Below are 25,160 nucleotides of genomic sequence, written 5' to 3'. Positions count from 1 at the left end.
GACGCCAGAGTTGCACAGACTCAGAGCAAGGGAACACAGGAAGTAACTCGGAAATTTCCATCATCACTGCTTTTTGTAAAAAAGTAAATGTTTACAATATTTGCACAAGTAATCATGAAATGACAGTAAACACTGAGAGAGCTGCCCTATATTCACGTCACCCAAGACATTAAAAAAAAAAAAAAAAAAAAACCTAACAAGAAAAGACCCCCAGCACAACAAGGCAGGGCTTCTCAGAGTATGGTCCTCACACCAGCACCAGCAGCATCCATAGCCCTCCCCAGGCCCACCGAATGCAAACGTCTGGGGTGAGGTCCAGCCGGCTATGTTTAAAGGAGTCCTCCAAGTGGTCCAGAGGCATGCAAATCTACAAAGCCCTCTTACTAACACTGAACAGCTAACATGGACCCTCTTTAAATCTTTATTCTACAAAAAAAACAAACAAGCAAACAAACAAAAAAAACAGCAGTAGCTCACTCCTGTAATCCCAGCAGCTTGGGAGGCTGAGACAGGAGGATCACTAGAGGCCAAGAGGTTGAGACCAGCCTGGGAAATAAGACCTTGTTTCTACATAAAATAAAAACATTAGCCATTAGCTGGGCATGGTGGTGTGTGCCTCTTGTCCCAGCTACTCGGGAGGCTGAGGTGGGAGGATTGCTTGAGCCCAGGAGGTCGAGGCTGCAGTGAGCTATGACTGCACCACTGCACTCCAGTCTGGGCAACAGAGTGAGACTCCTGACTCTAAAGAAAAAGGAAGAAATACCGCCTACCTGTTCCACGCTCCCTCTCCTCTTCCCCCAAAACAGAGCCAGGAATGGGTCTGTCACAGGAGGGAACTCTACGGCTGAAGCCCATGGTTCCCAGCTTCAATTCCCCTCTCATCTCTGCCCAACATGAGATCAGCTCACTTGGAGTAGCTCCCACGATCCTCAGACTCAAATCTGAAGCTGCAAGCCGGATTCCTCGGCCCCCACAACCCTGCCCCTGCATCATCTCACCCTTTCAACACAAGCCTAACTGGGGTGTCAGGCCAGCTGGGCTCCTCCCAGCTCCACCACCGTGTCACTGGGCAGCTTGGTGAGGAGCCCAGCCTCAGCGCCTTCATCTGGGAACTGGCGCCTACAGGAGGCGACTCCGTGTGAAGGCTGAGGTGTGAGTACAGCACCAGACAAGGAGGAGGCTCTCCCTCCGTGAGCCTCAGGCCCCTGGGCTTCTGCTTTTTGCTTTAACTGCTTTTGGGGGTCTCACCTCTCCGCCTTTGCCTACATTAGGACTCACCCCTGGGAAGCCCCAGCCCCACCCTGGCTGAGCAGCTCTGTCCTGACACCCTCCCCAGGAGATCCACACGGCAACAGGAAGAGGTGGCTGGGCATGATGTCCTGGGGCAGGCTGAGCGGACACAAGGACGAGATTCCCAGAGCAGGCACTGTGCGGGAGGGGCTCGATGGGCAAGCCTCACTGCAGTCCCGTGGGGAAGACACTGCTGTCTCAATACACAAGGTGGGGAAGGAGGAACACTGAGGGTTTTGTTTTTTTGTTTTCTTTTTTTTTTTTTTTTTTTTTTTTTTTGAGACAGAGTCTCGCTCTGTCACCCAGGCCAGAGTGCAGTGGTGCAATCTCGGCTCAGTGCAACCCCCGCCTCCCACGTTCAAGCAATTCTCCTGTCTCTGCCTCCCAAGTAGCTGGAATTATAGGCACGTGCCACCACGCCCGGCCAATTTTTATATTTTTCATAGATACAGGGTTTCACGATGTTGGCCAGGCTGGTCTCAAACTCCTGACCTCAGGTGATCCACCTGCCTCAGTCTCCCAAAGTGCTGGGATTACAGGTGTGAGCCACTGCACCCGGCCAACATTAAGTCTCTTAAGTGACTTGCCCAAGGTCAAGGAAATGGCAGAAGGAAGACTCAGATCCAGGTCTGATTAGGAGCCCTGCAAAAAAGAAGCAAAGACGGAGTGGGCCTAGGGGTATCCAGCTTGCTCCCGCTGTGGGACAGCCACTCACCCTGGCTGTCCATGGTGGGGACCCTTCCTTTGCTCACAGAAATTAATAGTGTTGGCGTAGGCAACTTCAACACTTCTAATGGCCCTGGCCTGCAAACGGGTTGCAAATGAGTGTAATGCCCAAATGTCACCTTCTCAGCAAAGCCTTTGGCCACTCCAGGTATAATTTCGGGTCCCAGCCCCTCCACTTCCTACCCCTCTTATCTGCTTTCCATGTTCCCTTTATCACCAGCCTCCATCCACACTCTAGAGTGTACTTACTGACTTCACATGAGTTGCACCCCCTCCACTAAAACATCACCCCACAAGAGCAAGGGCCTTTGCTTGGTGCCTTGAGTGTCCCCAGGGCTGGAGCACGGCCTGGCACACAGTAGGCACTCAACAGAGTTTTACTGAGTATGAATGATGGAAAAGCAGAATGTCGGTGAGGACAAAGATCCGTCCTGAACACAGAACCTGTGATGGACGCAGCAAAGGAGAAAACACAGGGTAAAAGCAACGATGGGAATTTAATACCTGCCAAGAACAAAATGAATGGGCACAGGTCTGGCAGACGAGACCAGAGTTAAGCCCTCAGGCTTTGCTGTGAGTCAGTTTGATCCCAGCTCTGTCACTCATAAGTGACATAATCTCAGACAAGAAATGTATTCTTTTAGAGCCTCAGTTTCCCCATCTGCTCACAGAAATAATGATACCTCACTTAAAATGCTATGGAAAAGTGAGAAAGGCAGGGCGTGGTGGCTCACACCTGTAATCCCCAGCACTTTGGGAGGCCCAGGAGGACAGAATACTAACAGGTCAGGAGTTCAAGACCAGCCTGGCCAACCTGAAACAGGTGAAACCCTGTTTCTACTAAAAATATAAAAGTTAGCCAGGCATGTGTGCCTGTAACCCCAGGTACTCGGGAGACTGAGGTGGGAGAATCACTTGAACCCAAGAGATAGAGGTTGCAGTGAGCCAAGATCATGCCACTGCACTCCAGCCTGGGCAACAGAGTGAGACTCCGTCTCAAAAAAAAAAAAAAAAAAAAAAAAAAAAGAAGAAAAAGAAGTGTGAGAAAGAAAAGACTGTAACCCAACTGCCTGGCGTCAGAGCCTAGCTTTGCTGCTTATAAGCTATGCGCCTTCAGGCAAGACATCCCCCTCTCTGCACCTCAGTTTTCCCATATGCAAAATGGAAAGAACAGCAGCACCTCCCGCATAGGGTTGTGCAGATTAAATGACCCAAGACCATGAAGTTCTCAACAAATGGCAGCTGTTCTCAGTCTCAGTTTCATCACTCCCGCAAGCACGGGATGAGGAGCGGTGTTGGTTGTGGTCTTTCCTACCTGTCAATAATGACTGGTGCAGGGATACTGGAGTCGATCCTGCTGAAAGCAACGCTCTTCAGCTTTCCAAGGCTAACGGAAAAGAAGGTGTAGATCTCGGCACTGCTCCCAGGCCTGTGAGCTGCTGGACTGTGTGGACACCCCTGAGCACGGGGAGCGGCACGAAGAGGCTACCCTTTGTGGAAGCAACAAGAAGGGGGTCTCTGTCCAGCGTTGCAGGAGGAAGTGCTGGAGACGGGCTCTGGAACCATGGAGGCTGGCCTCTTGCCATGTTTTGACGTCTAATGAGCCACCAGGCTCCCCTAGCTGCCTGGTGCTACTGGAGCACGGTCCAGGGCACTTCATAGAGAAGGGAGATAGTGTGGCCAGGAGGAAGGTGGACATGGACACATGCCACTCCTATGCAGTTGATTTGACAAAGAAGTCAGGTGGGAATTCCATCAGGGCCTTACAACTCCTGGAGTGGAGAGATGGTGAGCCCTCTGGGGAAAGATGTGCACACACCCCCCCGCCCACCACCACCTTCCGGATCACCCTCCACCCTCAGCCAGTAAAGGAGGAGGTGGTCTCCAGGTGAAAACCTTTACCTGATGTCCTGCAACCAGATGTCTGTCTCTCCCTCAGCCACAGCAAAGCCAGAGTGTGCCCAACCCCAACAATCCAGGCTGCGCAGCAGATCAGGGAGCCTGCTCCACGTGTACCGGGATCAGCGCGGGGGGTCCAGTCATCACTGTACTCATGCCTGTGCCCAGTTGCTGCTCAGGAGGGGCCCTGGGCCCCACACCTCAAGCCCAAGGCTGGCTCTGGCCCTTAATGGAGACTGGGAAGCTGCTGGTCAGCACCCAGACTGCCACCAGAGACCGGAGCTGCAGGCACCTTTCCAGTCCCCATGCCTAAGTGAGTCCTGTTCTCAAGGAGCAGCAATCTCTCTGCTGCTGCTTCCTCCTCGGCCCCAGATGCCTTCAGCAATGTCAGGAATGTGTTCCAAGACCACAGCAAAGGCTGAAGGGTAGCAACATACGCCACTGTGGCCAAAGGATTATTTTGAGCTGAAAGCAATGGAGAAGAAGCAGGTACAAGAAAGCTTTCTGTCCCCCCACTCTCTGCCAAAGAGCAAGACATGAGTTTGTAAAGGTGCTCCCCTCACTCCTCTACTAGGAAGAATGGAAGTTAATCACTGGAGACAACCCCAGACCCTCATCAGTCCAGAGGGCACCCGAGGAATCCGCATGACAAACTCAAGTAATGAGCCTTCATCTTCCATCAGTTCCCCCACAGCTGACCTTCCCACAATCTGCCACCCAGAACTCAGTCCTTTCCTTTCATCTTGTCACTTCTAAGGACGTATTATTCTTTGTCAAGATGCGGTATAAGCCCAAGTTCTAACCACCCCTCTGTGTTCCTCATTGCTGAGAGCTCCCAGCTCATACTCAACTTCTGTTTGTTTTTCTCTTGTTAATCTGGCTTTTCTTTTTTGAGATGGAGTCTTGCTCTGTCGCCCAGGCTGGAGTGCAGTGGCAGGATCTCAGCTCACTGCAACCTCCACCTCCCAGGTTCAAGCGATTCTCCTGCCTCAACCTCCTGAGTAGCTTGAATTACAGGTGCCCGCCAACAAGCCTAGCTAATTTTTGTATTTTTAGTAGAGACGGGGTTTCACCATGTTGGTCAGGCTGATCTCGAACTCCTGACCTTGTGATCCATCCACCTTGGTCTACCAAAGGGCTAGGATTACAGAAGTGAGCCCCTGCACCTGGCCTAATCTGGCTTTTTTTTGCCGTTGCTGTCAGTCTAATTTTCAGGGTCCCAGCCAATGAATCTAATATGGGTGGAGGAAGAAGTTAAATTTTATTCCCTTAGAAGTCCAAAACTACTTTTTAATTCTTCAGTAAAAATAACTCAAGATTCTGGCTCTACCCCTCATTCCACCACACCCTGGCAGGTCACCTGCCAAAGTTGTTCTTTAAGCCTGAACGTAGAGATAGTGCCACTGTCTTCTTAGTCCCCACAGGAATGGAAGTCTTCAACGCTTTGAGACCTCAAAGTATTTCAAGGGCAGGATCTTGTAGATACACACAGTAGCACTTCTGATCGTTGCGGTGATTTCTTTAGCAAACAAAGCCTCAAATCTCAGTGTCTCAACACACTTTACTTCTCACTCGTGTAACATCCGATGTTTCAGGGGCCATGGCTGCCAGTTCTGTGGACAACCTTAGCCAGTCGGCCAATGGACAAAGACCCCCTAGGTGCCATTCATGGATGCTGGGCTGGGCCTAGAAATAGCTCATATCACTTCCACTCCCATTCCACCAGGCAGAGGGCAGTCCCTTGGCCCTCAGCCCTTTCCAAACCTTGACTCAGCTCACCTAACCATGACTCAGGTGTTTCCTAATCACGATTCAGTTCTTGTCTAACCATGACTCAGCCCTTTTCTATACATCAGTCAAGCTTCCTCTCACAACAGCACTTGTTAGGAATTTCTAATCCAAGTCGTCTATGCCAGTAATTCCGAAGTTGCTTAAACTGAAGTCCTAAATAGTAGCCAGGCCCAGATTCGGTATCTGGTAGAGCAGACCAACAGACTGCCCTGACATAACCTTCTTTCCCATTCCTGAAGCACTTACACTGCATATCTGTATAAATTGAGGTTAAAAACTCAGAGCCAACTCAAGATTTCACAAGGGAGGGTTAAGGTTCTTCAAATTAATGAACTCACAAAGACCACAGGAGCCTGGTGGACTGCCTGAAATATGCAAGCTACAAACAAACATTCTCCCTCAAATTGCAGTTCTGACTCTGGAGGGTCACTCGCATCCTGCCCTTGTGGTTAATTCCAAGCACTGCAATGGCTTCGGCATGACTGACCTTGCTCTTTACACTGTGAGTCCAGCAGCTGAGCAGTCACTGGGAAAATGAACTCTTTGGCTCAACTCTAAAGCGGTGATTTTAATGCCAGATGCAAATGAGGACTGTCCGTTGTCCAAAAACATCAGCGGTAACTTCAGTAAGTCTCAGTGCCCGCATGGTCCAATCTGGCCCTGGAGTCTAAGCCAAAGATGCATAGCCTAGCAACCAACAAAGAAACTTGCAAAGGCACCCTAATCTCTACTTGCATGTCCTTAAGAACATTTCAAAGGGCTCTAATTCACCCCCTGGTGACACCCCTTAAAATGCCCCCTTCTCTCTCCATCCTCTCCCACACACTGCAGCCTCTCCCATCCTGGGCGGTACCTCTCCTCCCCATCCTGCACACACCACCCTCAAACCCTGCACTATTTGTGTCTCATCACTCCTCCCTCACCTCCCAGGGGAGAAGGCAGGAGGAGCCCCTTTGCTGGGAATTGTCCTTCTCCCATCCCGATCATTTTTCTTAGACAAAATCTCAAAGAAGTGAAAGAAAATAAAATTCACAACACTGCTCCCTCTGTCATCTTACTTCTTTAAAAAATTATGGAAAGTATACATAACATAAAATATACATCTTACCTGTTTTTAAGTGTACAGTTCTGTGGCATTAAGCACCTTCACACTGTTGTACAACCATCACACTGTCCACCTACAGAACTTTCACCTTCCTCAACTAAAAAAACTCTGCCCATTAAACACAAATTCCCCATTACCACGTTCCTTAGCTCCTGGCAACTGCCATCCGACTTTCTGTCTCCATGAATCTGACTACTTTAGGTGCCTCAAGTGAGTGGCATCATTCAGTATTCATCCTTTTGTGACTGGCTTATTTCATTCAGCATAATGTCCTCAAGGTTCATCCGTATTACAGCATGTGTCAGTATCTCCTTCCTTTTTGAAGGCTGAGTAATATTCCATTGTGTGGATAGACCACATTTTTGTTTATCCATTCACCTCTCTATCAACACCTGGGATGTTTCCACATCCTGGCTATTGTAAATAGTGCTGCTATGAACACGGATGTACAAATATCTGAGTCCCTGCTTTCAATTCTTTTGGGTGTGTATCAAGAAGTAGAGTTCTTGAATCATATTTTTTAATTTTTTGAGAAACTACCATACTGTTTTCCATAGCAGATGCACCATTTTGCATTCTCACCAGCAGTGCACAACGGTTCCCATCTCTCTACATCCTCGCCAACATTTGTTATTTCTGGTTTTGAAAGTGATCATTCTGGCTGGGTGCCATGGCTCATGCCAGTAATCCTAGTACTTTGGGAGGCCAAGGAGGGTGGATCACCTGAGGTCAGGAGTTCCAGACCAGTGTGGCCAACATGGTCAAACACTATCGATACTAAAAATACAAACATTAGCCAGGCGTAATGGTGCACGCCTATAATCCCAGCTATGTGGGAGGCTGAGGCAGGAGAATTGCTTGAACCTGGGAGGCAGAGGTTGTAGTAAGCCGAGATCCTGCCACTGCACTCCAGCCTGGGTGATAGAGCAAGACTCCATCTCAAAAAAAAAAAAGAAAGAAAAAAAAAAGAAAAGAAAAACGAAACAAAACAAAATGAAATGCAAGTAGTCATCCTAATGACTGTGATTAGTCATCCCCTTTAACCCTCACAACAACCCTAGATACTATTATCCCCATTTTCCAGATGAGAAAACAGAGCAGGGGATATTAGGTAAGTGTATCAGTCTATTCTCATACTGCTAATAAAGACATACCAGAGTCTGGGTATAAAGGAAAAGAGGTTTAATGGACTCACAGTTCCACATGGCTGGGGAGGCCTCGCAATCATGGCAGAAGGCAAAGAGGAGAAAAGTCACATCTTACATGGTGGCAGGCCAGAGAGAGCTTCTGCAGGGGAACTCCTCTTTATAAAGCCATCAGATCTCATGAGACTTATTCCCTATCACCAGAACAGCACAGGAAAAAACTGCCCCCATAATTCAATTACCTCCCACCAGGTCCCTCCCATGACACATAGGAATTATTGGAGCTAGATGAGATTTGGGTGAGGACACAGCCAAACTGCATTAGTAAGTCACTCAAGGACACTGGTGGACAAGCAAGATTTGAATGCAGGTTTAACTGCAGAGCCAATCTTGTCCACTGCTGTCCCTGAGTGACTTACTAATATGGTTTGACTGTGTCCCCACCCAAATCTCATCCAGCTCCAATAATTCCCATGTGTCATGGGAGGGACCTGGTGGGAGATAATTGAATTATGGGGGCAGTTCTTTCCTGTGCTGTTCTGGTGATAGGGAATAAGTCTCATGACATCTGATGGTTTCATAAAGAAGAGTCATGCCTGTCCCCGCTTCTCATGAGTGGTACCTGGTGATGGGCTCAGCCTTCATTATGGAGATGAAGGGCCCCTGCAGGTGGTAAACAGGACCTTGAGGGCCACCGTACAGGGAGCCCTTCTCTGGCTCTCAGCCTGCGATTTCCTTGGCTTGTTCCAACCAGAGCAGGGGCCTTGTTCCAATGGCACTGGCTACAGATGGTACCTGTTCTCCTTGCCTCTCCTGCACCGCCGAGTGCAGGCTGTTTATGGACAGGCAGCACACAGGCTCTAAGAGCTCTTCAGGACTCAGTGACAGAGGAGTCATCACTTCAAGGCCTAGTTTCCATTTACAATTCTATTCCCCCTCCTGTTTTCAGGGAGGGTTTTGTTGGTTTGTTTCTAACAAACCCAATAAAGGGTCAGGCTGACTCAGAATTGCATGACTAGAGTAAGAGCCGCGATGTAAGGCAGTGAAGCATGCAACTGCATTCCAAGCTTGTCATGAGGCGCTCCTTGGCCATGAAGAACACAAACACCAAGAGAACAAGACAGACTCCTTCTGCTCTTGTCACACTGAAGCTGTGAAAGAATGACAGGGCAGTGGGCTTTGGACTGACACCAATGTCACCAATATCTTGTGCAGGTTTGCAGCTGCCAACCTGGAAGGGAGGTCTGTTTCGGAATCCCCTCGCAGGCAGGGGCCTGAGAAGGTACTCACCAGCCACCTCAAGGAAGGACACTCTTACAGGACACTTACTTTCCCAGCCAGAACGATGAAGGGGGCTCTGGGCCTGCATGTGAAAGGTCATGGCTGGAAACCCTGCAAGGGGAGCTGCTTTGCTTGCTCAGCCCTCTTGCTTTCCAGCCCAAAAGGCATTCATGCACAGCCCTGCGTTTTGTTGGTCTCTGTCTAGTTCCAAAGTAAATGTTGGTTCTACATCTCCAAAGGGCTGGTAGAAGCCCATCCCATGCAAAAACATACCTACATATTTTCACCATTTTCTAATGTATTTCAGCCATTATGTAACCTTAGACACAACCCTGGCAGGAAGAACAAGAAAAGTTGAACTTGGTCCCCTGGGGCAACTGGTTTCAGTATGGACTTTCAGCCAAGTCTCAAACACAAACCTCCCGCAGTGGGATCTTATTTTGTTGTTCCGAGGGCAGACAGATCTTCTTGGGAGTATCTAACAAGCACTGGTAGAGAACTGACAGATTTTGTAGGCATAGATGGAGCCTCGCCAGACCTTAGGTATGGGAAGCACACACACTGCACACTTCCATGTGTGTGCATGCACCCCAGGCATGCATGAGCATAAAGGTGTGCGTGTACGTGTGTACATATGTGTCTGGTATTTGTGTGTAGGTATAGACACATGCATCACTTACATGTTTATTCACACCAGTCACTATCTTTAAGCGGTGCACAGAGCAACCACACAGAGGTCAACGCAGGAATGTTCTCGGGATCTCCAGTCCTTGTCCTCTTCTGTTCTCTTAGGCATAACAGCTCCTACACACAGTCTTTCGCAGACCCTCTCCAACCATCAGACACAACCTAATTGGCATTCCGGGGGAAATACTCTACCGACGCTTAAAGCTAAACCTGTGAGAAAGGGAACTAGTTTCCTAAAGCCTCCTCCACTTTTTTGTTTTCCAGGCAATTCAATCAGCCGAGAAATCCAAGCTGAATTTGTGGGATACAAAGCCCTAAAATGAATAGCATGCGACTTTCCCAAGTCTTTTAAGCAGATGGTCTATTTTTTAATAGTATGATGAAAATGAACCTTGCCAAAAATTTCTGCACTCTTGATGGCTAGATGTAAGCATATTTGATTCCCAAAATTGAAACCTTTCATAAAACCTCTCAAAAAGCAAAGAATATGGTCAAAAGCATAATTATAAATACCAAGGTAGCCTCTGACAAACGGATGAATTTGCTAAAGACCGCAAGTTGTCTAATTTGGAACAACGAATATGTAATTAAGCCTTCCCCTTTGTAACTTTCTCAGAGTAGACACCAAAGACATAGTGTGGGTAAACCCAGAACAGGGCCCAAGAGTGAGATGGGTCCGAGGTAAGGAGAAAGCCACTTCACAACTTACTCATTTGAAGGCGTCATTTGCCCTCGGAGGCAATGCCTGGAGACCACATTTTTTTTTATTGTATTTTATCCATTCCATAGCCATATTTCATCATAGCTTTAATTTTGCATTTTACCACAGGCTAGTGATATCATTTTTTCATAAGCTTATTTGCCATCCATGTATCTGTAAAGTATCTGTTCAAATAGTTTGCCTTTTTATTTATTTTTATTTATGTATTTTTTGAAACAATGTCTCTCTCTGTCGCCCAGGCTGGAGTGCAGTGGCACAATCTCGGCTCACTGCAACCTCCATCTCCCGGGTTCAAGCGATTCTCCTGCCTCAGCCTTCCGAGTAGCTGGGATTACAGGCACCCACCACCACACCTGGATAATTTTTTGTATTTTTTTTTTGTAGAGACACGGTTTTGCCACATTGGCCGGGCTAGTCTCGAACTCCTGACCTCAAGTGATCCACCCACCTCGGCCTCCCAAAGTGCTGGGATTATAGGCATGAGCCACCGCACCTGGCCTGGAGACTATACTTCTAACACACAGTCTTGAAGCACAATTGAAATTTGCCTTCTGTCAGCTTACGAGGAATAACAATACAGTGGAACAAGCAGAAAGGAGAGCCCCAAGAAGCAAAGAAACCCAGGAGGTAGTCTCGCCAGTAAAACTTCATTTGTGTCTCAAACACGACTTGCCAGCCTCACTCAGCAAAGAAAACTTTCGACACCTCTTTTTGACAACTCAAAACCACCCTCACAGAATGAAGATGTAATACCACCACTACACAGAAAATGCTGGTTCACTTGTGATGGAAATTCCCCAGAGGGCTCTACCCACCAACCACCAAGGACGCCAGGGCTGGGATAAGTGAAGTGTCACAGGGTGACTAATGTGGGAGGGAGGAAGCACAGTCAGATGGGTCCATTTGCATATGTTTGTTTTTATGCATAAAAAGTGGCATTTCTTTCTTACCTAATTGATGACATCACAGGGTTCACAGCTTCTCCTCTTTGACACATTCAATTAATAAAAACTCAACAGGTGCAGCACACAACACCGTCCATTACCCACACCCACTCCCCCTCACCTCTTGCCAGTTCCCCAGCTCCTCTTGGTTTCGTGGCCTCATGGTGGGCTGGACTGACACAGATTTCCAGAACCGATGCTTTATTCCCAAACACCACCGCCCTGGCCAGCAATATCCCCCGCCCTTACTTCCTCCACCCACACGCTCTTCCTCACACCCGAAGGGCAATGGGCACATCCACCAAGTTCCCCTCAGGCCACCCAAACCTATCAGAGACTGTGGTACCAGTGCCAAGGGTGACGCAAGGAGGGGGTCCTTCCCCCCCCAGTTCAGGGAAAGCCATGGGACCCTCAAGCCACAGCCGCTGGCCCCGAGTGCACAGACCAGACTCCAAGCTCCTCACAGCATCAACCTGGCCTTCAGCCTGCAACAGTGGAGCATCTCCGCTTCCTCCTGTAGGATCACCCCTCCCCTTCACTGGACAAGGAAAAGGGGGGCCCTTCCATTAATAGAAAATTTTAGGAGACCAAGCAAGGGGAAAAAAGAAGACTAGCTTGATTTAGGCGGGCACAAAACCCACCGTAGCTCAATTTGGAGGCACGAGTAGGAGAAAACCAATGCTCCACATCCACTGAACATCCTCAGACGCCTGCCTGGCCAGCCAGGCTTGGAGAGAAGCGGCTGCTGTCTTCAGCCACTGCCAGAGAGAGGCCCAGAGGGTATGCATCTGGAAGAGGAGCGCAAAGGGCAGGCACGACCTCCCGAGGTCTCATCTCTGCCACGTCCCTGTCTTGTCACCTCCCTCTTCTCACCCAGGACAGCACCTATGTCACAACAGTGGCTGGAAAGCAGACAGCTCCAGATGAAGAATTCAACAGAAGAAACGTGCACACCCCACAAAAAGAAGGTCTGACATGTGCAGAGTGGGGGCCACTCAGTGAGGGGCTGGCGGCTTGTTCCAGATCCTCCCGCCTTACAGTGACTTCCTCCAAGGTGGAGATCAGCAGAATTCCCAAGGGGTCATCCTTGCTATCCTTCCCATTCCAACGAAGCCTAAGAAGCCCACGTCGGTGCCAGGAGAGAGGGAGGAAGGGTCCTTCTGGTGTTATTTATTTATTTATTTTTTTTTTTGAGACAGAGTCTCACTCCGTCACCCAGGCTGGAGTGCAGTGGTGCGATCTGGGCTCACTGCAACCTCCACCTCCCAGGTTCTAATGATTGTCCTGTCATAGCCTCCTGAGTAGCTGGCATTACAGGTGCCTGCCACCCCGCCTGGCTAATTTTTGAATTTTTAGTAGAGATGGAGTTTCACCATGTTGATCAGGCTGGTCTCAAACTCTTGACCTCAGGTGATCCGCCCACCTCGGCCTCCCAAAGTGATGGGATTACAGGCGTGAGCCATCACGCCCGGCCCTGGTGTGACTTTTTAAAAGCATGCCCATTCACCTGCTCACTCAAGTCCACCCAGTACAGAGGAGTGTGGTGAGGCCCCCGCACTGCAGGGCTCAGGAGAATCAGGGCCTTGGAAACGCCAACTCTGCCTACATCACTAGCGCCCCTGTGAAGCCTAGAGATGCCAAGCCTTGTGTTTCAATCTTTGTCAAAAGATCTGAAGGGTGCAGTGGGCACTGGTCATCTTGGGCTGTCTGGCATTCATCCTCCCGCCTGGCTAAAGCACAGTGATCCCCTTTGGGAACCTTTATCCTCAACGTGCATTCTCCGTGGGAGGTGCTGTTGCCTCTCCTATGGAAGCCCAAAGGCCAGAATCTCCCTCACTCCAGTGCAGGTCGGTGGGGAGGGGCAGACCACAGGACCCTGGGCTGCTGGGGGGAGATGGAGGTCACTGCCCAGCCGTGGTGGCACATGGACCAGACAGGCCTTGCCACTAACTTCAATGTGATGTCAGTGGCCTCCCCACTTCCGGAGCTCCCCAGGCACTGCCTGTGTTCCAAGCCAGTCTCCCAGCCTGGTGGCAGCCCCCTTCTCATAGGTGCCCTTGGCTCATTCCTCACAATCAGGAATGCAGACTGGGCAGTGGAGACAAATGGGCTGATGCAGAGGAGAGTATTTTTCATGGAAGCCCCAAACCCTCGCAGCGCCTCAGAGTTTATTCCAATGCTTCATTCAAACTGAGATCTGAAATCTATTTTAAACTATTTTAAAAACACTCATTAAAACTCTTAACAGTAACAGGTTACCCTTGGGGGACTACTGACGGTGGGGGTTAGGCCATAAGGAACTGGAGGGCTGATGACATTCTTCACCTCGATCTGAGTTGTGGTTTCAAGAGTAGAGGCATAGGACTGCACAACTATGTGGATGTACTGGATGCCACTGAATTGTACACTTAAAAATGCTTCTGGTGGCAAATGTTATGTATATTTTACCAAAGTATAAAAAAGCACGATTTAAAACAGAATTCAAGATATTGCTTTAAAATGATTTCAATAAATACCAGATTAAGCCAAAAAAGAAGAGTATAGGCATAAATTAAAAATCCATCAAGTTTTGCCCTCTTTACATATATGTGAGCTGCACCCTAATTAAAACAACAAAAAAACGCTGTTATATACCAAATTACGCAACACTGGCAACCCCAAAGCTCTCCTAGTCATCTCGAGGTACCAGATAGCTCCTTTTTGACAGAACTCAAGACACAGCACCTCACACTTGAGCTGGACCCTGAGGTTTCAAGGCAGCTGTTGAAAATCTCTTAGCACTGGCAAGCACGCATCTATGTGACTCAGATTATTCTTCCATTCTGCGCAATCAAAACAAAATATGAAAAATAAACCGGATATTGGGAAGAGAAAATCATAAAGATGGAATACAGATAAATGGGTGCCAGTGGTTAGGGAAGCGGAGGGTGGCAGGGGATGGCTCTCAAGAGGCAGTCCGAGGGGGCATCTCAGCGGCCATGGACTTCTGTTCCTGATTGTCATGGTGGATGGACAAAGCTGCCCATGTAATAAGACGTCACAGAACTTTATACAAAAGCATACCAACACATGAGTGCATGCAGAAACCAGTAAAGCCTGATTAAGAGCTGCAGTCTAGAGTTCACTCTGTCGGGTCCATCCATTTCCTGGTTCTGAGAGGGCACTGCGGTTATGTCAGATGTTACCACTGGACAAAGCCGGGTGATAGGTACAACAGACTTCTCTGTACTCTTTTGGCAATGATCATGACTGTATAATTATTCAAAATAAAAATATTTTAAAGTTCGTAAATAAACTGGATGTTGAGATCAATATATGACTGCCATAACCCCAGTTTTTATATTTTTCTGTTCATCAAATCATCCCATTGTTCTGACTGGCTTAATAATCTGAACAAGCAAAATATGACACATTAAAATAAACGTATACTAATAAAACACCATATAAGTTTAATTTTTAAAAAAAAAGAAAAAAAGGCACCAGTTCCTTTAGAGACGCTGAAAATCACTGAGGTATTACAAAGAACACGCACTGGAGATCAGGAGATAGGCTGGTTCTGCCCTCCGCTAACCAGCTGTCACATGAAAAACAATGACTCCACCCAGTCCCTACCATTAAAAGACTTTCTTCTTAAGGAAGTGAGACGTATGCACCTGGGAGGGGATATGAGGACATAAGATGCTCCCTAGTAACATGTGGCAAAGTATCAAATGAGCGGTGCTATGGATTGACTTGTGTCCCCACAAAATTCTTATGTAGAAACCTTAACTCGCAATGTGACTACAGGTAGAGAGAGGACCTTTAAAAAGCTAATTAAGGTTGGCCGGGTGCAGTGGCTCATGCCTGTAATCCCAGCACTCTGGGAGGCTGAGGCGGATGGATCATGAGATCAGGAAATCGACACCATCCTGGCTAACATGGTGAAAACCCGTCTCTACTAAAAATACAAAAAATTAGCCAGGTGTGGTGGCGGGCGCCTGTAGTCCCAGCTACTCAGGAGGCTGAGGCAGGAGAATGGCGTGAACCCAGGAGGCAGAGGTTGCAGTGAGCTGAGATCGCACCACTGCACTCCAGCCTGGGCAACAGAGTGAGACTCTATCTCAACAACAAAAAAAGCTAATTAAAGTTATGTGAGGTCATGGGGGGGTGCTCTAGGCCAGGATGACTGGCGTCCTTATAAGGAAGAGAGAGAACAGGCAGGTGCACACACAGAGGGAAGGCCAGAAGAGGACACAGGAGAAGGCAGCCAGCTACAGCCAACGGGAGAGGCCTCAGGAGAGGCCAAGTCTGCGGACACCTGGACCTAGGACTTCCAGCCTCCAGATCCGTGAGACAACACATTTCTGTTGTTGAAGCCACTCAGTTTGTGTGGCATTTTGTTATGGCAGCCCGAGCAAACCAATAAAAAATAGTATGGTGATGTGGCTTAGGAAAGGAGAAGATGCTTGATTTGAAGCAGCTGCCTGCTCTTCACCAGGGGCCTGAACACAGGATATAATCACAATTAATGGCATATTCCCATCAAAAGAGAAAGCTTTTATATATTCAAAAGAAACTGAAAGCTAGCTATAAATCCTATGGAAGAAAACCACACCATTGGATACATGGTTTTAATGAACACTGGAACTGGAGTCCCTTCACCTGCATTCATTCATTCATTCATTCATTCATTCATTCATTCATTCATTTAATCAACCAACCAACAGGAGTGACCAAGCCTCTCAATCCAGTGCCAGGTGCTGAAGGACACAGCCTGGAGGCCAGATCTGGGCTCTGTTTTGCTCAGGGACTTCCAGGGCAGAAGTACAGGCAAGAGACACACGATTGAGAGATTATGTCTCCACAGGGCAAGCCAGCAAGCAGGAGGAGCACAGAGCAGAGGCGCCCCTGGACAGCGGTACTGTGGCCAAGCCTGACCCGTGAACCCCAGGAAAGAGCAGCCACTCCTAGAAACAGCACATGCCTGGCAGCCCTGTTGACAGACAGAGGTCAGCCCATACAAGTATCCATGGCCCCAACCTGACCTGGGCCTCCGTCAGCCAGCACTCCAGGGAAGCATACTTCACATGGCCTTTGTCTAGCAATTCCCTCATGGAGACAGCCCCCAAATAACACAGCAGGAGGAGCTGGCTGGCTGCTGCTTGACACCTTGCTCTCAGATCTGGTTAGAGGACTGATGAAGTGTAATATATTAAAAATAATTTTGTAAACTCTAAAATGTGACATGAATGGTAGCTATCATTATATTAGATTTTGAAGGGTCTTGTGAGTCACCTAACCCAAAGTGATCATTTGATGGACTAAGAAACCAGAGTGGAGACACACCCAAGGCCACCCAGCTGGCACGTGGCAGAGCCAGAACAAAGGCTTGGGATTACTCACTGCTGGGGCTCCACCAGAAGCTCAGGTTTTCAACATGTGAATTTCATAACATTATATATTTTTCACACCTATACTGTTTTTTTCGTTTTTACTACAATTCTAAACATACATGATTCACAATTTTGATTCTGGCAATGCAATAGTATATTTCGACCTCCCGATGAACAAAGGTTTGTGTTATGGCAGGTAAAACTGGAAACACTCTTGGCATTGTGCCTGTATTAACCAAACACTGTGTTCCTACACTCAAAGAATGGTTTCCATTTGAAATCCATGAGAAGTCAAGGGCAAACCAGACATAACTGAGGACGGGAGAGAAAGGAAAATGGCAGGTGAAGGGGAAGGGGAAGGTTGAGGGGGAGGGGAAGGTAGGGGGGAAGGGAAGATGGGGGAGGGAAAGCAAGTGGAGGAGGGGAAGGTGAAGAAGGAAAGGGTGTTTTCTCAGCACTGCATGCCACTTTCAGTGCTGTCTTTAGTCACTAAAAAGCGAGTAGCCTGGCACCAAGGCAGGTGGAAGAGACTGGATGTCTCATAATCTATAGTCACACTTCACCTCTTAAGGTAAAGCTCAGTAAAGGTCATTTGCATGCATGAGAACAAACTGCTAAGCTTCCATCTCATGACCACAACTGTCTAACTTAGCAGGCTGCCTCTCCTGCCTGGGTGACCAAAATGCTCAGAGCCAAATGCACCCCCAACTGCAGACCCCTTGGAACAGCCTGGTGGCTCTTCCCCTTGGTGTCACTCTTCATAGCTTCCTTAATGACCCTTCATCTAGATGCCTCCTGCCATAAATAACTTCAAAACATTTCAGGAAACTAAAAAAAGGAAAGTCAAAGACCAACTTACAAGAAGGAAGGCAACAGAATGTGCAGTGCTTGTTTGAGGAAAGCTCCTCCACCGTGATAGAGAAGTCTCCAGATTCTCCCAGGGTGTATCAGCCCCTTAGATTACTATTTCAACTCTAAACTTACCAACAGTGTCACACGGTTCATCTTTGTGTACACAGAAATCTGTCCTAAAAAAAAAAAAAAAAGCCATCATCAGGTATATGCAGTATCCCCAAGAATGGGAGAAGAAAACACTGTCAATTAACCTCAAGTAGTCATCCTGCAATGTTATTTTTCCAGTGGTCACAGGCCACGGCGAATGATAACAAACAGCAGCGTTTGGCAACAGTAACCCATCCACATTTCCCAGCGTAGGCCCACTTACCCCACACGAGAACCTTCTTTTACAGATGAACTATTCTATACATAACAATTGCTGGAAGGACTCCTTTCAGCAGCTGAAAATGTTTTGGAAGATGTTTGCCAAGTCACTGATCAGAGACAATTCTCAGACAACAGCATCCAACTGCAGTGGCCTCCCCAAGCTACTCTACTTCCTCAAGCTACTCTACTTCCCCAAGCTACTCTATTTGGGCAGCAACTGGTTTTTGATGCTGTAATGACCATATATCGCTCTCACGAGAAGACAACAAAAAGTCATTTCTAAAAACTGCATTCCTCTACTATGAAGCCATAAAAAGGAATGAGATCATGTTCTTCACAGGGACATGGATGGAGCTGGAGCCCATTATCCTCAGCAAACTAACACAGGAACAGAAAAGCAAACATCACATGTTCTCACTTGCAAGTGGGAGCTGAACGATGAGAACACATGGACACATGGTGGGGAACAACACATACCAGGGCCAGCCGGGGGAGGGGGGTTGAAGGAGAGGGAGATCATGAGGAAGAATACCTAATGGATGCCGGGCTTAATACCTAGGTGATGGGTTCATCTGTGCTGCAAACCACCATGGCACATATTTACCTATGTAATGAACCTGCACATCCTGCACATGTACCCCAGAACTTAAAAGTTGAAGGAAAAAAAAACTGTATTCTTTAAAGCTCCCCAGGATCCCCTGGGTGGGTGGGCATCTGTGGACCAGTGAGACAGCAAAGATGCTTGAAACCTGGTCCAGCCCTGGTTATGCAAGTACAAGGGGTTCATCTGGCCTCTTGTGGGAAAACCAGGGGTCTGGGCTCTTCTTTTCTAATACTGGATCATTCCAATGGTTCTTTATAAGTTTTCAAGGTCAGGGACTGACCTGAGGGTTGGCTGGGGCAGGACTCAGCCTGGGAGCCGGCTGAGGAGCCACAACCTGGCCCAGACATGGCCCCTCCCAGGCCCCACGCCCATCTTCTCTCAGGGCCCAAAGAACGCTTGAGATCCACACTTTTCATAACCTCACTCCAAAACCAAGGTAACTTTCAGGGAAATGGAGAAGGAATATCATAAAGAGATGAAAAGGCCTAGTGACTTGATTTTTCCATCAGACTCCCTTTTAGAAGATGAAGAAATAGGCGATAGAAGCAGCACTGGCACAGGGGAAAGCAAATAAAATTAGAGCCATAGGTGTGCTCACTGGCCCCATACCTATCTAGCCCCAGCCCAACATTCAGCACCCTTCCCAATTCTGGTGTTTTGAGCAACACACACACACACATAAATTCATACAAAGATCAGGCTGGCCTAGGACCTTGCTCCAGGGTTTCTTAGAGTTGTGAACAGGACATATTTAAAGCTTTGCCCCATTGTCTCAGCTGGGCAAAGGGAGAAAGGGACCGAGGCCTCAGTCTGACAGAAGAGAAGTGAAGCCGCAGGCCAAGGCCAAGGCAGACGCCATTTTGCAGAGAGCCAGCCCTGTTGGCTGAGGAGGACTCCACCCGCACGCGTTCTCCCATCCAATGGCTACCCTGAGGGGAAACAGGCAGTCTCAAATGACAGACCCAGAGGCACCACCCACTGCTTCACCAGAGGAAGAGGTGTGTTAGCTCAGGGAGGGAGGGCCACACTCAAGAGGCCTGTCTTGAAAACGTCAACCAAATCTGAATCTCTATCCTTCCTGTTCAACATCCTTTCTCAGAAGAGAAGCAGCAAGCCACCTGCCTGCATGGGCTGCTTTATCTCCAGGGAGCCTGGCTTTGTTCCATTCATTATCAGGGGCACCCACTTTTTATGTCATCCCACTGACAACTCATGCCAAACCCCCAGGCAGGGACTGTAGGGTTCACTTCAGGAATGAAAAAAGTGAGGGCTAGACTCGGCTCCCAGCCCTACATCCATTGAAACCCCAAGGTGCACTGCTCGAGGCTGACGTGGATCTGCATGATGGGGCTGGCTTTGTGGGTGTCTGACACATGCCCTGGGCTAACGCTCTGCTGTCGCGGGGTCCATGTTTGCATTTTGCATGGGGCACCACAAGCTACACAGCTGGTCTTGTGCATAACTCACAGCCAGGCATACAGTTGGGACTTAATACATTCTTTTATTAATTGACTGACGTCTCCAGACCCTTTCAAGGGGCCCTGCAAGCTACCTGGCAGCCATGGCCTCACGTGTTGGAGGCCTGGGAGCGTAACACCAAGTTCCACGGATACTTGCTGAGGCTTCACCACGCGCAAAGCCTGGCAAGAGGGTCCCTTGGCAGATGGCGAAGGGAAGGGTGTCCCGAGCAGTCAGATGGTATTAGGCTGGAGGGGAAGGTCTGGCCAGAGGGATCCTGGTGGTGCAGCTTCAGGCCAGCTGTGTCTGCTGTGGCGTCTCCCAGGCACTCTCACCCGGAGCACAGGCCCAGGCTCAAAGAGGAGTTCTCAACTTCAGGGATGAGTTCTCTGCGTTCTCGGCTTTCTGGGTCAGATGTGGAGCCCAAGGGGACGCCCTCCCAGGTGCTGAAGCCCCCTGAGCCCTGGCCTCTGTGTGGGCTCCGTGTGACCCCAGGCCCAGCCCACTCAGGGGTCCTTCCTGGTCCCAGACGCAGCTGCAGAAAACCCAGCTTCAACCGCTTCCAGCTCAGCAGCTCCTGCTGGACACGATGTCACGCTCACGTCCTCCACGGCAGCCGCCTGTTTGCCAGGCGACGTCTGGGAGAATACACTGCCCGGCTTGGCCACAGCCCGGAAGGTGAAAAAAGAACCTTAAATGGGGAAATTCTCACGTTGGCCAGTCCTAGCTCAGCACCTGGAAGCTGTCCCGAGCGCAGCCAGGCCCGTGCAGCCTCAGCTCGGGTTACAGTGGGAGGAAAGCACAGCTTCTCCAGCGCAGCAGCTGCCTCACACCCAGTCTCCTTGTGAAAACATCAGCCCATTATTATCCCAACCTAAGGAACTGCAGCTGTCTACCTCTAGTTATTATACAAGGCTTCCTGGCCAACTCAGCTTCCTGCCCGACTCCAGGGCAGCCTCCCCTGTCCTTCAAGGAGATCTTCAATTTAACATCTGCGAGGACCCAGAAGACAGGACGTGCACGCAGCAGCTCCACGGCAGCAGGTGAGAGGGACTGTGATTGCTCATGTAGCTTCAAGGCGTCAGCCCGAAATGCAGAAGAAAGCTCAGGCTCCCCAGCTGGCAACAGCTAACAGCTATGGAAGATGCCAAATGCATCCTTCATCCAGACCCCAGCAGCCTGCGGCTGACGAAACCTTGTTTTCTCTGTACCTGGATGAGGACATTGCCCATGCCCCCAGCATCTCACCCAGAACCACTCCCATGCAATTAGGATCCCTCTCCAATGTGTTTAGTTAGAACAGAACATCTTTATTATAATTTTTTTTATTGTGCTAATACATGAACATAAAATTTACTATCTTAACCATTGAGTGTAAAGCTCAGTAATGTTAACCAAATTCACACTGTCATGCAACCATCACTGCTATCCACCTCCAAAACCTTTCCGTCATCCCACACTGAAACTCTGTGCCCATGAAATAATAACTCCCCATTCTCCCTTCTCCCCAGCCTCTGGCAACCACCATTCTTTATCTCTACGAATCTGACTACTGTAGGTACCTCATGTAAGTGGAATCATGCAGTATTTGTCCTTGAGGTTCATCCATGTTGTAGCATGTGTCACAATCTCCTTCCTTTTTAAGGCTAATATTCTCTTGTACATATACAGCATATTTGTTTACCCATTCATCCATTGATGGACATATAGGTCACTCCCACCTTTTGGCTGTCATGAATAATGTCGCTGTGAACATGAGTGTTCAAATATCAGTCTCTGCTTTCAATTATTTTGAATTTCAGTTCTGGGTTCAGAAGTGGGATCATATGGTAACTCTAGTTTTGATTTTTTGAGGAACCATCATCTGGTTTTCTATTGTGGCTGTACCATTTTACATTCCTATCAATGGTGCACTAAAGAGTTCAAATTTCTCCACATTCTTCCAACACTTGTTATTTTCCATTGTTCCGTGTATTAGTCCATTTTCACAGCACTGATAAAGACATACCCAAGACTGGGCAATTTACAAAAGAAAGAGGTTTAATGGACTTACAGTTCTGCGTGGCTGGGGAGGCCTCGCAATCATGGCGGAAGGCGAAAGGCACGTCTCACATGGCAGCAGACGGGAAGAGAGCTTGTGCAGGGAAACACCCCCTTATATAACCTGATCTTGTGAGACTTCTTCACGATCCCGAGAACAGCACAAGAAAGACCTGCCCCCATGATTCAATTACCTCCCACCAGGTCCCTCCCACAACATGTGGGAATTCAAGATGAGATTTGGGTGGGGACACAGCAAAACCATATCATTTTGTTTTACAGTAGCCATTGTAAAAAGTGTGAGGTGTAGAAAAGAACATTTTTACACAAAATATTTCCTCTGTGGTAAGTTAGGAGAGCGAAAAATGAAAGTCTAACTCATAGCATCTTTGCATTCAGGGTGCGTCATGACTGCCGAGGTCTCTTTGTAAAAGGGCTAATACAGATGTCTTGTCAACAGTCATCTTGGTGACATTTATTGCCTCTGGAAAAAAATGCCATTCATCCCCAAATGCAGGCCACTTACAAGTGCTTTCTCCACTCAGTGAAAGGAAACAGCAGGAAAGAGAGAAAACTTTTTCCAATGTAGGGAAAATTACCATAAGCCATTAATTATTTTTTAATAAAACACCAGAAATTATAGATTTTCTATAGTATTTATAGACACTATTTTCAAAGTAGAAACCTTGGGAGTTTAGCTGCATATTCCACAGATGATGTTGTTTAGGGTTCCTCTCTAGGAAAGTCTTTCAGACCAAACATAATTACCATTTGGAAAATCGGCTCCATTTACTTATGATCATGCACAGACACGGTTCCCAAGGACTCTTGCTTGCTCCCCAAATCGAATCCACTCTCAAATCATGGTACCCTTAACCTGAATGCTGCGGCACCCAGGGTATTCTACAGAAAGCCTCGCAGTCCCCAAATGCCACTGCAAAGTGCCTTGAGCAACAGCGGCCTCTGGCCAGTGAGTGTGGGCAGCCACTGCTCTTGAGGAAGGTGGGGCCTGGAGGCTCCCAGTGCCCGCTGGAGTGGGCAAGTCCAGCTCAAAAGCATGAACCAGGTCATGTTCATCCCTCGGTCCCTGGTGCCTGCTACTACATCAGCCATGTCATAGACAGTCAGAATTATTAAAGAGACTTTTTCTAAAACGTCTCAATAATTCTGATTGTCCATGATAGAGCTTATATATGGATTATATATTTAATCATATCCTGTAGAAGCAGCAAGTGTTCTCCTAAGGGATTGGCATGCTACAAAGCACTGTTAAATGTGTAACAAAGCATACGCAGGGCTGGCAATCGACGAACCATCCACAGGAGTGAGCAGGCATCCATCTGGCAATGGGTGGTGGCATTGTGTCTATTCTAGGATTTTTTTTTGGGGGGGACAGAGTTTCACTCTTGTCACCCAGGCTGGAGTGCAATGGCATGATCTCAGTTCACTGTAACCTCTGCCTTCCCGGTTCAAGTAATTCTCCTGCCTCAGCCTCCCAAGTAGCTGGGTTTACAAGTGTGCACCACCACGCCCAGCTAATTTTTGTATTTTTAGTAGAGATGGGGTTTCATAATGTTGACCAAGCTGGTCTCAAACTCCTGACCTCAAGTGATCCGCCCACCTCAGCCTCCCAAAGTGCTGGGATTACAGGCGTGAGCCACCGCGCCCGGCTTATTCTGAGATTTTTGAAAGGAACAAAAGCTGCATTGTCCAGTGTCTGGAGCTGGGGTCACAGAACTTCCCCAGATGACTGAGACGTCATGGGGCTCAGAGTTTGCAGCACATGGCCTGAGAAATGCAACCAAAATCCTTTCTTGATTCAAAACCAAATGTTAAGTGAGATTTAACTCTTTGTGGAGGGCCAGGCGTGGTGGCTCACACCTGTAATCCTAGCATTTCGGGAGGCCAAGGCAGGCAGATCACCTGAGGACAAGGGTTCCAGACCAGCCTGGCCAACATGGTGAAACCCCATCTCTATTAAAAATACAAAAATCAGCTGGGTGTGGTGGCACATGCCTGTAATCCTAGCTACTCGGGAGGCTGAGGCAGGAGAATCGCTTGAACCCAGGATGCAGAGGTTGCAGTGAGCCACGATTGTGCCACACTGCACTCGAGCCTGGGCAACAGAGGAGACTCCATCTCAAAAAAAAACAAAAAACAAAAAACAAAACAAAACAAAAACAACCTTTTTGTGGAGAAACAAACTGTCCCCAAGCTAAAGATATGATAAAGTTCTCCCTTCCACAACTTTACTTCCAAATTCACAGAGTTGGAAAAGCAAGCATGCAGTTTGGGAAGTAGTTTCTTTAAATTTAAAACAGTCATTAAAATTAAAAGTTGACATATTCGTAGCAACTCTAATAAAAAGCTGGTATTTTTAATCTAACGGATTACGTTATTAAGGAATATTTCCGTGTATTTTATAAAGGGAGAGTTTTGGTACGAACATGTAACACATTTTGTTTATGTTATTCAAGTAAAGCAACCAAAGAAAAATCAGTGTTCCTCAAAGAGGGCTGAAAACGTAAGAAAAAAAAATGATACAGCCACATCGACACCAATGACATACAACAGTTGTATCCCCCAAAAAAGAAATGGTCCAAGTCCTGACCCTCAGTACCTGTGAATGTGACCCTACATGGAAAAAGGGTCACTGCAGGTGGAATCAAGGTAAGATGTGGTCACACTGCAGTAAGGTGAGCCCAGATCCCATGACTGTTGTCTTTATAGGAAGAGGGAAGTCTGGACAGAGACACGCAGGGAGAATGCCATGTGACAATAGAGGAGGGACAAAGAGGGACACAGCTACACGCCCAGGCATCCTACCTACCTCAGAGGCGGATACCACCGTTACCGCCCACTTACTAATGAGG

At 48.1% G+C, this 25,160-nt stretch overlaps 1 protein-coding gene across 1 annotated transcript in view; it reads right to left on the bottom strand.

The window, feature by feature from the left end:
- The window catches only part of ADAMTS17 (ADAM metallopeptidase with thrombospondin type 1 motif 17), a 361,454-nt gene that overhangs the window by 256,904 nt on the left and 79,390 nt on the right, over positions 1-25,160 (bottom strand). Inside the window, exon 7 of the mRNA XM_032175346.2 lies at positions 17,946-17,989. Coding sequence (XP_032031237.1) covers positions 17,946-17,989 — 44 coding nt within the window. The remainder of the gene's footprint in view (positions 1-17,945; positions 17,990-25,160) is intronic.

Source organism: Hylobates moloch, unplaced genomic scaffold (assembly GCF_009828535.3).
Source record: "Hylobates moloch isolate HMO894 unplaced genomic scaffold, HMol_V3 SCAFFOLD_14, whole genome shotgun sequence".
Taxonomy (NCBI): domain Eukaryota; kingdom Metazoa; phylum Chordata; class Mammalia; order Primates; family Hylobatidae; genus Hylobates; species Hylobates moloch.
Note: the sequence above shows the minus strand (reverse complement) of the source record. Positions and strands in the feature narration are given on the sequence as shown.